General features: G+C 43.4%; 2 protein-coding genes across 2 annotated transcripts in view; both read right to left on the reverse strand.

Annotated features, from left to right (window-relative positions):
• The window catches only part of LOC126524720 (monocarboxylate transporter 11-like), a 115,517-nt gene that overhangs the window by 21,347 nt on the left and 78,230 nt on the right, over positions 1 to 15,940 (reverse strand). Inside the window, exon 3 of the mRNA XM_072287413.1 lies at positions 3,261 to 3,404. Within this exon, the coding sequence (XP_072143514.1) occupies positions 3,261 to 3,404 (144 nt within the window). The remainder of the gene's footprint in view (positions 1 to 3,260; positions 3,405 to 15,940) is intronic.
• LOC126524335 (uncharacterized) lies at positions 7,299 to 13,538 on the reverse strand. The gene is made up of 8 exons (XM_055067254.2): positions 13,099 to 13,538; positions 12,880 to 13,004; positions 12,156 to 12,315; positions 11,831 to 11,994; positions 10,970 to 11,351; positions 10,138 to 10,543; positions 9,898 to 9,998; positions 7,299 to 9,161 (listed from the first exon to the last, which is right to left on the reverse strand). Exons 2-6 carry the CDS (start codon positions 12,993 to 12,995, stop codon positions 10,499 to 10,501), a joined length of 867 nt encoding a protein of 288 aa, XP_054923229.2. The 5' UTR covers positions 12,996 to 13,004; positions 13,099 to 13,538; the 3' UTR covers positions 7,299 to 9,161; positions 9,898 to 9,998; positions 10,138 to 10,498.

A 15,940-nucleotide genomic window follows, 5' to 3' on the forward strand; every position in this document is an offset into this window, starting at 1 on the left:
CACCCAAAAATTTGTTTGCCTACCTCCAAATTTCAGTTGCTCCACGTCCAAGTTTACGTTGGCCCTTTCCCAGAGTTAATTTGACCAACCTCCAAATTTATGTTGGCCCACCGCACATTTAGGTTCACCGCACCCCCCCCCCCCCCCGCCATTTAAGTTCGCCCATCCCCAAATTTGAGTTGGCCCACCCTCAAAGTTCAAGTTGACATTTGCTCCTGGTGCGGCGCCAAGCCCACGTATATCACATTACATGGGGATGCGTTCACAATCAACAATTCCTTCAAATAAAAGACCCGAGTGCGGAGCAGTAGGAGAGGGTGCTCTCCAGCAGCGACCCGAAAGTCCAGCATGGACTAGTAAGGCACGCTCACCGAGTAGCCACCCTCAGTGGTGCCCTGGAATAGGGGCGTCGACCCTGTGCAGATGGGGAAGAAGACCGTGAAGACGGCCGACCACTTCTGCGACCGCTAATTTCTAACCAATAAGAGAAAATAAAGTTTTTCCTCCTCCTCCTCAAGTTGACCCACCGCCAAGTTTAATTTGACTTATGTCCGAATTTCATGTTTGCTCACTTGCAAATTTCAAGTTGGCCCAACTACAAATTTGAAGTTGACGCCCCCCCAAATTTCAATCGGCCCACCCCTACTATGAGCTTACCCATGCATTTTCTATGAAGCCTCATGTATTTATAGGCGTATTCGCTTTCGATATATTTATCACTTGGTTCAAATTATTTCTTATCGCTTTTAAAGCTAACAAATATTTACATATACACTATTATAACGACGAAGTGTCTTACCGTGCGAAATATACACATGTTTGTGCAGATAAAAAGCATTACACTTTACGCGCAATCAGGCTGGGGCACTCGCCAAAGGATGCTTACCCAATGAAAATTCCAATAGCGTTCTTTATTGCTAACATAGAGGGTTGTAAACATCATACCATGGGTATACTAAAATATTGCAACATGCAGAAATGCTTGCCTGGCAGCCAAAATAAGAAAAATGCTTTGTACATGACTAGACTGTATCGTCTAATAAAAGCAAGAAACCTCGAGAAAACGATTTTGTCGTTTCCATGTATTTAAGCAGAAGCATACGAGCTAAACCTTACTTTTAGACGTAAACAGCGACATAATGTACCTGACTAAACTCGCTATAAATAATGAGTATACACCGCTGTACCAATCTTGGTAAAGCCGCAGGTCTTATGACTGTATTGTCTCCATATTAGCAGCTTATAAACATTCCCTAAGTAGAAGCTGTGTGCACCTGGTGGTTGTCGTTATGACGTAAATTACAACAAGCCACTTTCGAGAAGCTTAAACGTGCGGGGGGCAGCCACCGACGCCAGGCACTCGGGCTGACTCGCATAGCCACGTGCTTGTAACTACGCCACGCACACAGACCAATCGGAAGAAGCGGTTGCCCGAGTGGCTCGAAGCATGGCGGGCTTTTCGGGACCGCACGCGGTTACTGTCCCTAGACTTTCGGCTGTTGGGAAGAATATCCGGGGACTTTATGCGCGGTCGATGTGGCATCTACAGTACGCAGCAGTCGCATGCAGATGCAGCTAGGCGCAGCGGCTGGAGTATCACGCCTCGCTCGGGTATTGCTCTGTGGCCCGTCCTGCGTGGTGCAAACCGGCTTTGCCCTTTCCAAGCTGTACCAACAGATTGAAGCGAAATTGAGGGACAAAGTCGCTCAATTTCCGAGTGACTTCGTCATGCATGCAAATCTGTGCATCATGGTGGCCTGTATTCTAAATATCCCGGTGCATACAAACAAAAATCGGGTAAATGGACATTTATGAATATATTATGTAGTTGCAGATGGTAGAATTAGGTTTACATAATAACGATATCGTAATTCGTAACGCCAACAGAGCTCTAGAAAATGGCAAAAAACGTAATTAGTGCCACTTGTTGTGGACTACGGTATTTGTCGTCAGCGCATGTGATTTAGAGAGAGCGACAGAAACAAAAGTCACGTAGAGATCACGTCAGTTCTTACGTTTTGCAGCCGTTTCAATATGACCAGCAACTGCAGGAGCGTCAGTGGCAATTTTATTCATAACCAGGTTATATATCGTCACACGAAAAACGCCGGTAGATATGTAAAACAAAAATAGTCGAGTGATTTGATGGGGCTTAATGTTTTGTTTTAGGTTTCCTTTCAGCAGTGCCATTTATTCTTTCAACGTTTGCTTTGATGTCTCATGGCAGACGGGGAGTAGTACACCTGCTCGATTTGATGGCAAACCTTACAAGTTGGGGCTCCCAAAGCTCTGTCCAGGAATAATATCTACGTTTTCTTTTCATAAATCTACAATAGATGGTGAAAAAAAATATTGCAGCTGCTTCTGAAGCAATGTCTCCAGAATATATTTGAATCGACAATGTCGTCCATGAATCGCTCTTTCCAAGTTTGTAGCCGTTTGAGATGAATACGTGCACGCTGCAGATGACGAAGCTGCAAAGTATAAATGGTATCGTTTAGATCGTCCACCGAAAATAAGGAATTTTCAGACGTCTTAGCTTATGGAGCCGAATTTTGTGAGGTTATATATATACAAGGAGTGAAACCCCACCACCTCCATGTAATGTACCGACAAGGTGACCCGCCATATGGTCCTTAGTTCCGAAATACAGTCAATAACTCAATACGTTTTTGCCTAGTTCACGGCCCCCCATACTTTTTACTGCCATGCGATTTTTCTGGCTATTGCTGAGTTCACTGAGGGCTGAGCAAAAAGAAAATGCTTAGCTTTCGAAGCTAAAATACGATGTTAGTTTTGTATAAACTTTATACAAAACTTACATGTTGATAATAAAATCTAACAGGATCTGAATATTAAAGCATCTTTTTCAATACACCATCTGTCACTGCTTTGTGAAAGCAATCGGCATTGTTACAGATGCAGTGTAGTTTATCTCACATAAGCTCAGACCTTATACCTAGAAATACGTTTTTCTGGAGTCATATAAGATAGAATGCATCGGAATAATGAGTCCATTGTACGGCATGGTGAGAACGTAGGCCAAATATTAACACTTAAGGTGTCAGTACTCATAGTTTTTAGCATTGGTCTCGTGATTGCACCTAGTCTGAACTTGTGTACCTATTCATGCAATGATGATTTGTTTTAATCACTTTACATGCTATTTCATGTCTTTGACAATCGCAAAGAGTTTCGTGTGAGCCTAAGAGTAAAATATGTCAAAACTGCTCCAAACATAGAACCACCCCATGTCTTACCATGCAGTAGGCCAAGAGTAACCGTTATGGTAGTAATGTTTGGTGAAAACACCGACGCTATGATGCCACCCCAAAGGAAGATGCTCCCAATGAGACCGACGTGGAAAAGGGACATGTACCTCTGCAGCAACGCAACAAGAAGACCTGCAACGCAGAATACATATATTTCGGCACTTGATTATTCTTTAAAAACATGTTAGTTACATCGAGTATTGCAATACCTACACTCTAACAAGAGGAATACTAAAAGACGCAATTAAAAGCAGCAGCTGCTTGCAACATTATTATTTTCCACAAGCAAGGTTTACATGCTCTATGTATTGCTGGAAAACCAAATTTTGCAGGAATATCGCTAATATATTTCTAATAAAGAATAAACGTACCCCGAAAAATGCAGTCGAACTTTAGTTCTTGTGACCGACAGGTAAAGCAAAAACATGCAGTTGAACTTTCGTTCTTGTTACCTACAGATAAATGTTTGCTACGGCAAAAAAAAAAAAAAAAACTCATGGCCGTCGTTTACCAGTAAGCAAAGTGGGATACCCTGCTTGTGCTTTTTTTGCGTGTGTTTTTCTCCTTACCAGATACTCAGACATCATGTAAGAACACTACCCAACTGCCATTTCACTGCTAATGAGTAACTTTGCACGGATTTTCTCCTCTTCATCAAAAAGATGATTTAGTGCAATGTATCTATAGAAGTAGCAGAATACAAATTAACCTTTAACGATACAATAGCAGAGCGCTTTATTAGAAAGGATGACTCGACAGTTTCATCGTCCTTAGGGGCCTATGTGTATACACATAACGAAGCCAAGTAGCCTATGGAATAAGTTCACTGCGATATTAATTTGAAATATATCAGTCTATAAGGAAAAAATTAAGTGAAAGCGAGGGAAAGGACCATTTATTGTAATATACGCAAAATTGTTTACCATGAAGCACGTGACACGCACTATGTCAACTTAGCAGGAAACAACTATGCCACAAATCCTGATATGCCACCTGATGGCATCGACGCTGCTAAAGTGAAGGACGTCGTTATGCAGTGACGAAGAAGAGTAGAGCGAACTGCCAGGTTGGATATCTTTCAATATGCTAGTCTTAGCTCGGTAAACGAACCACATGTATGTAAAATTGAATTTCGAAATGCAAGGCACTATAAACTTAAACTTTGCAATGTTAGATTGCTCGTATACTTATATACCTCAATTTCGATATGCGGGTTCTTTTTTTTTTTACCATGGCTATGTGACTTCTAATTTCGCGTGTAATGATCTTATATATTACATTGTCAGCCCTTCTGTTTTATTATACTGAATACCACGTGTGATCAAATCACTGTGTCATAACACGGTTTTATACCGCCTACTACGTTAAAGGTTTTGCGTACATGTAAGTATCTAATTTTGTGTTATGTCAATTAGAATGCGAAAACTGCTGTTCTCAGTAACAGAACAGCCTTGTTCAGGTGGCTTGAAGGGTCGTCAAGCAAATTTTTTTTTCATTTTTGGTTCAAGCCTCCCTTCAATGCTTGAATGTGGATATCAAATTGTTCTTCATCTTTTTCTGGCAGAGAAGCTGCGCAAAAATAGACAGATCATGACGGCATCAAGAACCCCTGGCGCCGCATTCTCACCTTCCGGTTCTTTATTTATAAAATATTCCAAACCGCGTGAAGGTCCGAACAGTGGAGATACAAAGAAGCTTTCAATGCAAAAAACAATATTAGATATTATAAACAAGAGCAAGGAGTAAACGCGAGGCAAAGTCAAGTTAGTGATGGTACGTGAACAAATACACTTTTTAAACATTTGTACAGGTTTAAATAATGGCGTGAAAATTGTGGCTGTGTAGCCGATCACTCGGGGTACAAAGGCTAGTACAAAGACTACTTTACTATTTGGCGTACTTAAATCTAAAGGACTTCAAGCGTATTGAAGGTTCTCTATTGCTTTGCATATCACTATACACGACTGAAACTTCCTTCTCCATATCGTGCCCCATATGGTACGATGAGGACCGGTCGCACAATCAAAACACCAATCAAATAATTGGCGTTCTTTTCCACCCACATAATCAAGCCGAAGCCAAAGACAAGGAAGGAGGTTCAGGAGCCATACGGGTACATCGACAAGGGAGGTACCACATCAGTGGTCTTTAACTTTTCTAGGATTTAAATAGGACATGACGATACTGCAATGCGCGCAAAAGACGAGGACGCTGGTAAGTTGACGAACTGGCGTTAAATAGGACTTGGACTGGTTGTTTGAATATTTGTCCAATCTTTGGTGGCATACCACGCTACCTCTTCTTTTTTTTTTTTGCTGTTACCTTTGTTTGTACTTCTTATTTGCTTATTTTGCGGTCATTTCGCATCGTAGAAATCATTTACTCATGACAGGTATTAGCAATACTGGAGGCGGCTTGGCATATTTTGTCAATTATTTTTTCGAAGAATGAGAATCATCTTCCTGGCGCATACCAAAGGCGCGTTGACAGCCCTAGAAATCGACTTAGGAAGCTTTCAATGTTACCCGCCGTGGTGGTGTAGCGACTTCGGCGTTCCGCTGGTAAGCCCGAGTGTGCGGGATGAAATCCTGGTCACGGCAGGCTCATTTCGATTGGGCTAAATGCAATAACGTCCGTGTACCGCGCATCGGGTGCACATTAAAAAAACCAAGGGGACCAAATTAATTTAGAGTCCCCACTAAGGAGTGCCTAATAATCACATGGTGACTCTGGCGCGTAAACTGCGCACTGAAAAGTTTTCAATGTTGGTCAGAAAAGACATGAATGCGGCGAGCAGCAACCAAGAGGGTGATCTGGCTATAGCATCGGAATATTTTATTTCAGAGGGATTATGCCCCGTTCACACTGAGACATTCGGCGTCTGGAGCGGCGCCCAGTTCGGCGGAACCCAGTTCGGCGGCGGCGAGATCCGCCGGAATAGCCCCTTCCGCGCCGATCGCTCCCGTACCGATTTTTGCGGCAGCTGCCGCCGGATTGCCTCGCCGCCGCGCGGCGCTGACCAATCGGGGAGCGCGAAACAGAACTTCCAAAGATGGCGGCCGAGTCTCACGTCATGTCGCAGTCGTCGCAGTCATCAAAGTCTGCCGCGACATCCACATCCGAAATGCTCATCGAACTGGTGCGCAACCACCCAGTCCTCTACGATAAGCGCCACTTGAAGCACAAAGACAACGCGCTGAAGGACGACTTGTGGCACAAGGTCGGTCGCGAGCTTGGGTTGAGTGGTAAGTGCGTGTTCTGCGATCTTTGTTTCTTGATCATGTACATGTGCCAGCTGCTCATTGCGATGCTAGAGCTTTGCGCTAGGGTATCAGAAAAGTTCTGAAGTCGTCCATAAAAAAGTCGCAACGCTTGTTGCTCGGCTAGCGAACGCGTTTGTTTTTGTTCGACGGCCTGCCAGCCGAGTGCACACGTGCGCCGAGTGTGCTGTTTACATTCTCTGAATCTAAACAGCGCAGGGCCACGGATATTGTAGCGATGCCTTTTCCCGATGCTAATGCCTTTCGGCGCGTCGAACGAAACATTTGGCAGGCGAGTCATAGGGCAATATAAATACATTGCGCACTATGGTATTTTTATTTAATGTTTTTTTATATATATACATTCTCCAAGGAAAATACTTTTAAGTGAATGTGTAGCCTAACATTGCACACATAGTATTCCACTGCTACATTATTAATTGGCATAACAGTGCATGCAGTAAATGTCAATGATACCGATATAAGGAAGTGTTACGATTTCACTTGTGAATGGCTAATTACATCTTTGACCGCAGCTAAACCTCTGCATGCATGTGTCAATAAAAAATGAAATCTTTGCAGGAATGGCAGCACAAAACAAATTAAGAACTTAAAAGGACACGTTCCAGAAGCATCGGAACAAAATAAAGGACTCTATGAGAAGTGGAGCAGGTGCGGCTGACGTGCCGACAGTGAAATGGGTTCATTTCGAAGCGATGTTGTCTTTAATGGGCCCTGTGATGCAAGAACCAATGTAAGCTCAGCATGACTTTTTTGGTCTACTTTTATTACTTCAATCTCAGTCAATTACAAGCAGGATATGAAGAAAATAATTACAAAGGAAAAAACACATGCATACATCCTATAGACACAAAATGCTCTTTATTTTACATACACACAGTTGGTCAACTAATTTGCAAGCAAAATGTACATTGAATGCACTGCAACGGAGGGAAATGAATGGCTTGGCATCAAGGTACAAAAGTAGTACACAAGTGATGGCGCAGTGTGCACAGAGAATAAACACTGTGACCATGTAAAGGGAAGAATTGTAAATAACTGTGCAAAGATTGATGAATAACCTTTATATAAGTGGCGATGTGAACATGTGTCAATAGTCATGCAGTTACACTCAGAGCAACACACACACATGATGCGATGGCAAAGCTAAATATTTCTTAAGTATTGATATGTTGGCCACATCCTCACTTTTGCATAATATAAACATAACACTTAACGAGTAACTGCTCTGATGAACTACACGTGCAGGAACAATCACTAATGAATAGCGAAGTACTACTAGATGATTTTTGCTTGATGAATAATAACAGTAGCATATTTTCGAAGTTGGCTATGAAATGACTTGCGTAACCTATGGCGTGGCAAACATAAGTATCATGTTTATTATTTTTTGAGCATCTGCACAAACATTGATTTCCCGAGCCGTGAAGGGTAAGTTGGAAGGCAACTCTCACAGCACTTGGACAAAAGAAATACAGAAAGCTTGCAATGAAGCCCGAATTTTTTCTATCCGGGCAAACAATTTTAGTGGTCATAAAAAGCAACGATGTGCAGGAACTTTTCGTCAGAACGGTTTAGCTTACTTAAACATAAAATATTATCCACTCAACTGAAAGGGGATTTTACTGCACACCCGTGTTGTCTGATGCCAGTTCAAAATCGCCTGCAGCTGAAGAGGACGATGTCTAACAACACATTTACATTTCAGCACAAAAGGTTTGTTAGCAAGGTGTAGGCTAATCTAAAAGGATAATTTTTTAAAGTTTAACACGGCAAACCTTGTTGCCCAAGGCCAATTCAATCTCGCTGGCTAGAAGAGGCTGAACTCAAACATTCCACACATTTTATTTCCTTCTCATCGTGACTTGAAGCGCGCACTTGTACCACATAAGATCCCATTTTCATGGAGACGGAAAGCAACAAAATGGAGTCTGCACTGTGAACATTACTCTTCAGCAGGTCCTCACAATATGTGCCGTTACATAGAAGCATAAAACGCATGCATACCTTCTGGGAGAAGCGCAGACCATTGCAGGAGCTCAAATAGTCTGCAAATCTGCACGGATAACAAAGAAGCACTTTACGAGCTAGTCTCGCGATTTATCCTCCTTTACAATTATGCGCTCCACGAGCTCAGCTCATCTTCCCTCCTGAAAGGTAAATGGACTCGTATGTCAACAGAACCAAATAACTTCACTGAAATTGCACTGAGTTCAATGTATTGTGGCTTCAGTAGGTATTTTCATCACTGCATGGCACACATTTGGAAAATTCCACTGAAAGATCTCATTTCTTAAGTTGCCTTACATAATTTTGCGTTGCTTTAATAAAGCAACTGTCCATGTTCATTTCATGAAAACAATATTCTACAAAGCTGTGAGGAATATTTGAAGCTCAAAAGTGTATCGTATGCTTTTTTTTTTGGTGAATGACACATAACACAGAACACCAGTTGCACTTCGCCAAAGCACAAGCACGGAAGGCAGCACGGAACGCAGCCCGGAAGGCAGCACGGAGGTCGTCGAGCAACAGCTGGAGGATCCCATTTACGATGCAAGTTCCCTGGACGAGCTTTCCGGAGCAGGATCGTCGCCACGTTGCGTGACACCTGCAGTCATAGAACCAGATAGGTGAGAGTAATGTTTTTAAGAGTGTTGACCTGAAAATCCCCAAAAATAAGCTTGACTTCATTATTTTGCTTAGGTTCAGTGCAATCTATATGTGGTAACAGCATTTTCTTCTGCAGGCCAAGGTACAGCGGGGACACAGACCAAGAGACAGCATATCATGTTGAAAGGCAAGTAGTTGCATTAGGATCACTTCAAAAGTCCACCTGCATGCGTGCTATTCTACCCACAGATATTATGTGAACTTGTAGCACAGTGTGTGATTGACAATGTAAACTTAAATTTTCTCCTCTGTGTGAACAGGCCACGTAAGATCCCCAGACTGTCATCCACTGATTCCAGGTAAGATAAGGGCACACACAGCGTGAGGATTATGTTGCTCAAGTATACACCATTTTTCTATTTTTTTCAGATCTGCACAATCAAAGTCGCATGTCGACATTGCCTCAGAGTGTCTCCAGCAACTGCGTGCAGTAAAAGCATCGCAGTCATCGAAAGAAGCACACGACCTACCATACTTCTTCAGTATGACAATTGCCCAACAACTGCGTCTACTCAATACGCATCAGCAAATAGATGCAATAACGGTGCTACAAAAGGTCATGCATGACAAAGTGATGGAAGCGAAGCAGGAAAGAGACATATGTCAAAATTAGCTTCGTTGCTGAATTTTGCCTAATACAAGGACCCTCAGTATCCAATAAACTTTTCACTCACCACTGTACAGTGTTCTGTCCATGATCATGGACTCTTGCCAAGGGATCTGGCCATCAGTGACGAAGTACTTGGCAAGGTCGTCCCGCATTTTGTAGGCAGCTCTTAAGAAAGAAGTATCACACAATTATGCATATGCAGGAGTAGCAGTAGCAAGCAGTGGACTACCCAAAGTCATGATTTTGCATGCTTCCTGGGAAGTTCTCCATAATTATGTAACGTGCCACATGAAAAGTTCGTTACCTGGTTGAGTAACAGCCTGTGCTATGCAGAGGTGGCAGTGCATTGTTGCTGCTGTCCTCGGCCCTCCAGCTCCCTTCACTGATGTTTCCCTGCCAGTCTACATAGTCAGCTGTTCCAGGAGGGCAGTATGCAGATGGGGAAGTGGGGGACTCCTTGAGCAGGAAGTTGTGCAGGACTACACAAGCAGAGATAATCCTTCTCACATTCTCGTCCTAAGCTTTGAACGGGCGGCGCAGGATGCGCCACCTCTGTGCCATTATGCCAAAGGCATTCTCTATGACCCAACGGGCTCTGCTGAGACGGTAGTTGAAGATCCTTTTTTTGTGGGTCTCGACGAAGTGGCTTGATGAAGAATGACCTTCTAATGGCTGCTCCTCTGTGCTAGCAGGCAAAAATGGGTGAAGACCTGCATGACAAGTTAGGCACATATTGAGCTGCAAAAACAAAATTTTCTGTAACAGCAGTGACAATGTGCAAGCAACAAGGCGGAAGAGCAGTATGTGCATCGTTACTTGCTTTTGTACTACTGTATTGGTTATGTATCAAGAAAATGCTTCTTCAGGAAAGTAGGAAAAACCATAGAAATGGCCTTCGAAACAAAAGTGTAGAAATATGTCAATGAAGTGCTTCAGGCACCTCTATTGGAAAAAGATTACAATGCTAACTCACATGTGTGTATGTTGTATATTTACAGCCCGATATGCACACGTCCAGTGAAAACCATATCCACTAAGGGGTAACACTGCTGCAGCAAGACAAATATGCTGAGCAAATTGCTTCTTTAAGGACTATGTGATCATCTGAAGCTCAATTCCTTTTTTAAAGTACCTACATTCAATAAGCACTGTCGGTGAACATATTCACTCAGGTGTTTGACGGGCAATGCAATCACAATGTGTTCTGAGCTGTTCATTCTTCTGTGAATTAGGAAAATAAACAGCTTTAGGTACGTATAATTAAAACAATCCTGCCGAGCATGCAAAGTAATGAAAAGGTTAAACTTCCTTTTCCTGGGATACGGCCGCATCATGTATGTCTTAAGGGGAAACGCTTCATCTCCCACCAGGTAGAAGGGAATGTTGCCAACGTTGCCCAATGGTGCATCATGGAGGAATCCTTGCTTGTTGGAAAGAATGGCCTCTTGTAGCCTACTTCGGCTGAACACACCACCATCTGAGTCGCTGCCATGGTGACCTATTTCTACGTACAAAAATCTGAAGAAGATAATAAAAACACACTTCTTTAAACACTAATTTTTGAACCTGTTAGGTTGTCTGCAAAGTAGAGGCTAAGGAAAAGAAGCTATGAAACACAAAAGCAATGATACAACTTTGCAGCCTACATTAAGTAAGGTGTCCTTTTCTTTTCTATTTTGAAAGAGATGCACACTTTTTGCAATAATTGCACATAAACATGTAAGCAAACTTACTACCTTACACTCAAATATAATTTCTGGGGTTTTGTATGTAAACACTTCAATATCATTACAAGGCGCGCCGTGGTCAGCGACCACGGATTAACTTTGATCAGCCGCGGCTCTTTACTATTCACCTAAACCTAAGCACACGCCTTTCACTCAAAAGAAATCCTCAATATGCTGTTGAACTCTATCTCACAATGAGCATAATTGTACCAGGTTGTGCTGACAATGATTAATTTTAGTTACAGTAACGCATCAATTCTGTGCAAGTACCTGTAGCAGGCGTCGCTGATGGCAAGCAGAGATTTACTGAAAAAGTTTTTGTAGTTCCGGTCCTCACTTCCTGATTTGGAAGGACATTCGATGGCAACATGTTTTCCATCAATTGCGCCCACGCAGTGGGGCATGTTCCACCGCTTCTCGAAATCACTTGCAATCTGAAGGATGAAGGTACACGAGATGAGAATGCATAACCCTGTCCTGTGAGCCAGAGCCACATCAATGAAAGCAACCATTGCAGAGATGACATATCAGCAATGTACGTGCTATCACAATTAAAGTACGTGCATTGAAGACCATGTAATAACATCGGGTTTACCCGCAGCCACTCATCTGCACTTGATGGACAGGCAACGTACAAAGGGCCAAGGACGTCCCACAGCACCTGGCACACCGACGACACAATGCCACAGGCTGTCGAGCATCCGTTTAGGAAGCTAAAACAAGATGAGCGGAGCGTTTCCCCTGCAGCCAAGAATCTGAAGAAAAATATAAAGGAATTCAGAGAGTGTGCACAATTCCATATAGGTGCAAGGTTATCTATATGGGAAAATCCGCATGTTCAAGGGAAGCCACTCGCACCTTTACAAGTACATTGTATTGCACATTGCCTCGCCTGTTCTGTGGCTATGACATCGGTTGCATTTTGATCAAAGCCACATTAATCAAATGTGATGCGGTTGGACGTACGAATATATAATTTATTGCGATATTTAGGAAACTTATGCAACGTTACAATTAATAATAACGTGGCAAGATAAACATTTATTCTCAGGCGCCATGAAACAACAAAAGTGTCGCCTATGCTGAGGAAATGCTGCTTATGACAAGCATGCTTTTGACATCTGCTCAATATTTACATACCTAAATGCCATTCACAGCACCACATGAATCGTATTTAGTTAACGCAATTCCAAGCAGACACTGTGGCAGGTTCATTGAAACCACTCGAAAAATCTAGAATGCATGTTTTCAGTTACACAATTCTCAGTGAGCCAAAACGTCCTCAACAGTTGCATGTGCATGTGTTTTCGACATCTTACCTGACAGTTTGCGCAAGCCGGTGCTCCGGACTGATTGCTTTTCGGAAATTCGTATCTTTCTTCCGAATGTGTGGTCCGACGAGCTGCACGAGCGTGTCGAAAGTACGTGGAGGCATCCTAGGTACCTAGGAATACAAAACACAGTGCGTATAGCAGCGACATCGATGTATTTAACTGCACGTGATTGAATGTCGCAAATAACAATACATCTCAACTTACTCTCTGTAGTACTCCACGTCGCGATTTCTCAGGAGGGGTAGCAGCAGTTGCGTGGCGTGACCAAGCTGTCTGCGCTCTTGCAGAGCTGGGCGAACCCACCAACGCCGCTGCCGCCGTATCTTCGGCGAATGCTTCTGCGCGTCATGCATCGCCAGAAAGGTGCTTGCCAACAGGCCGAGCAGTACTGCCTCTTCTTGCTCGGGGTTCATCATTGTCTTTCCAAGTAATGGTGGAGACGCGCAACATAAACACACGAACTCGACGCGAGCGGAGACAACTGCGCAATTTCGAGCCGCGCGAACATCCGGGATATACCGCGCTTGATTGGAGGTTAGCACTTTATAGGGCAGATGGCGCTGTAAGTCTTTCCGGCGGCGCGGTCCGCAAGCAGTGTGAACTACGCGATTTTCGGCGGCAGGAGAATTCCATTCGCTGTAGACGCCGGATTCCTCAGTGTGAACGTACCATAAATAATTAGAGAGATGAAGCTTGTCCGGTATTCCACTATTGTTGGTGAATTACCTGGTTAGTAAACGCTAACCAGTTAGTCAATAACGCTCAAGGAGCATGAAAACTTGTCCAGAAGGCATAGTGTTTGCAGGAAGCGCCACAATATATCGCATCCAGCGTGTGCTATGCCGGTATTATGCAAAGAAGGTTGCGTAGCCGGTTGCAAGCTAGGCTAAAACCTATTTTACATAGCTTGTACGCTCGTCAATGCGGGTCCACTTCGCAAATATGTCACAAGGTGTCATGTCAGCAAGAATCTAGGCACCGTGCTGCTATCAGTATGCATTGTTTTGATCCGATGTAGCTACTCGCATCAGCACCATTACGATCTGCGCAATTTTCGGTTAGTGTACCAGAAGAAACACTGCCAAGAAGTGCAACTACGATGAGCTAGGCAGCCAGCACTGTCTAACCAAAGGGATAAGAGAGCAGCACAACAGCGTCATGCTGCCGGACAAAGGTCGGTGCATGTGGCTCATTATCATCATCATCATCATCAGCCTGGTTACGCCCACTGCAGGTCAAAGGCCTCTCCCATACTTCTCCAACAACCACGGGCATGTGGCTAGCCTAGCATATATCACAATAAATACGTATGAACACTTATGAATCCCTGGTATATTTTAGGAATGATTACATGGCTGAGGCGTACAGCGCCAGGGCTCAAAACAAAGCAAGCGACGGGACAATTACCGTCCTGGCGCTCGCACCGTACGTGCTTGTCGGCTCGTTTTTTGCCCCTCCATTTCGCTGCGACCAATGCTGAATCTAAACTAATTTGCCCATTTTTCGCGTATTAAGAATGCAACGAGATGTTTAGGCTCAGCTAATTTGGACAGAGTGGGTCAGGTCCAGTTGTGCAGCTACGCCCATAGAATCGAGGACGGAGATTTCCATAACTGCACTAAAAACCGAAGTTGGTTGCATCAGGACAGTGGTCGATACAAACACAAAAGCCATTTCCGACATATCATCACGACTAAACGATTCAGAAGATAGGGCTCGTCGTTCCAACCTTGTGTTTTTTGGGGTAGCTCATACTGAGCGTGAAACGGGGCAAGAATCGGAGGACAAGATTGTGGAACTTTGTACTTGTAACCTTTATATCAAGTGAGACCCTTTAGATATCGAGCGCTGATAGAATTGGCAAATACAGCTCTAATAGAAGCAGACATATAATTATTAATTTAGCACATCTCAAAGTAAAACAAGGTATAATTTCAAGTGCTAAACAACTAAGAGGGTCCAACCAAAGCATATCAGAAGACTACTCAGCAAACACTCGGCATGCACGTAAACAACTAATCGAGTTAGGAACCCGCCGTGGTTGCTTAGTGGCTATGGTGTTAGGCTGCTCAGCACAAGGTCGCGGGATCGAATCCCGGCCACGGCGGCCGCATTTCGATGGGGGAGAAATGCGAAAACACCCGTGTACTTAGCATTAGGTGCACGTTAAAGAACCCCAGGTGGTCGAAATTTCCGGAGTCCTCCACTACGGCGTGCCTCATAATCAGAAAGTGGTTTTGGCACGCAAAACCCCATAATTTTTATTAATCGAGTTGAGAAAATCGCAGCAGAAGCCTTTCAAACTCCGGTACGATAATGTAATCATGGATAACATAACTTACAAGTATGATAACACTGCAAATAGAGGTATATCAACTTCATAACTACAATCACACCCTAGCTCAAAACCAGATAGCATCCCTGTATCATTCGTTTATACTAACATTAGAAGCTTGTTGCCCAAACGCGAAGCACTCTGTAGCCTCATCGATTCTTATGATTGTAAGCTTCTCGTACTAACAGAAAAGTGGCTGAATTTTACCGTCGATAACACAGAGCTTAATTCATTCCTCCCTAATTTGACATTTTTTAGGTGGGATCGTGTACGCAAAAGCGGAGGAGGTGTTCTGATAGCTGACCATCGCAGCCTCTGTTGCTACGTTGTCAACATCACTTCACCTCTTGAAATTGTATACGCATTGTGCAGGTCTTCGTACCTAAAAATTATCGGTGCATGCTATCGACCCCCGAAGCAGGTGCTTCCTTCACTATTCATTTCCACGAGGCACTGTAAACTGTTACGACGTCATTTAGTCTTGCGCAACTACTTCTCTTAGGCGTCTTTAACTTTCTTGATATAACATGGTCCGAACCAGCCATACCACTGCCTATGAATAACCTTGAATGTAATTTTCTTAACACATGCCTAACCTTTGGTTTGACGCAGCTAGTATCTACCCCAACGCGAAAAAACAAACACTGCTTTAACATAGTCGACCTTATCTTAACATCCCATCCCGACAGTGTTTCTTCTGTAACATATCTA

Source organism: Dermacentor andersoni, chromosome 3, assembly GCF_023375885.2.
Source record: "Dermacentor andersoni chromosome 3, qqDerAnde1_hic_scaffold, whole genome shotgun sequence".
NCBI lineage: Eukaryota > Metazoa > Arthropoda > Arachnida > Ixodida > Ixodidae > Dermacentor > Dermacentor andersoni.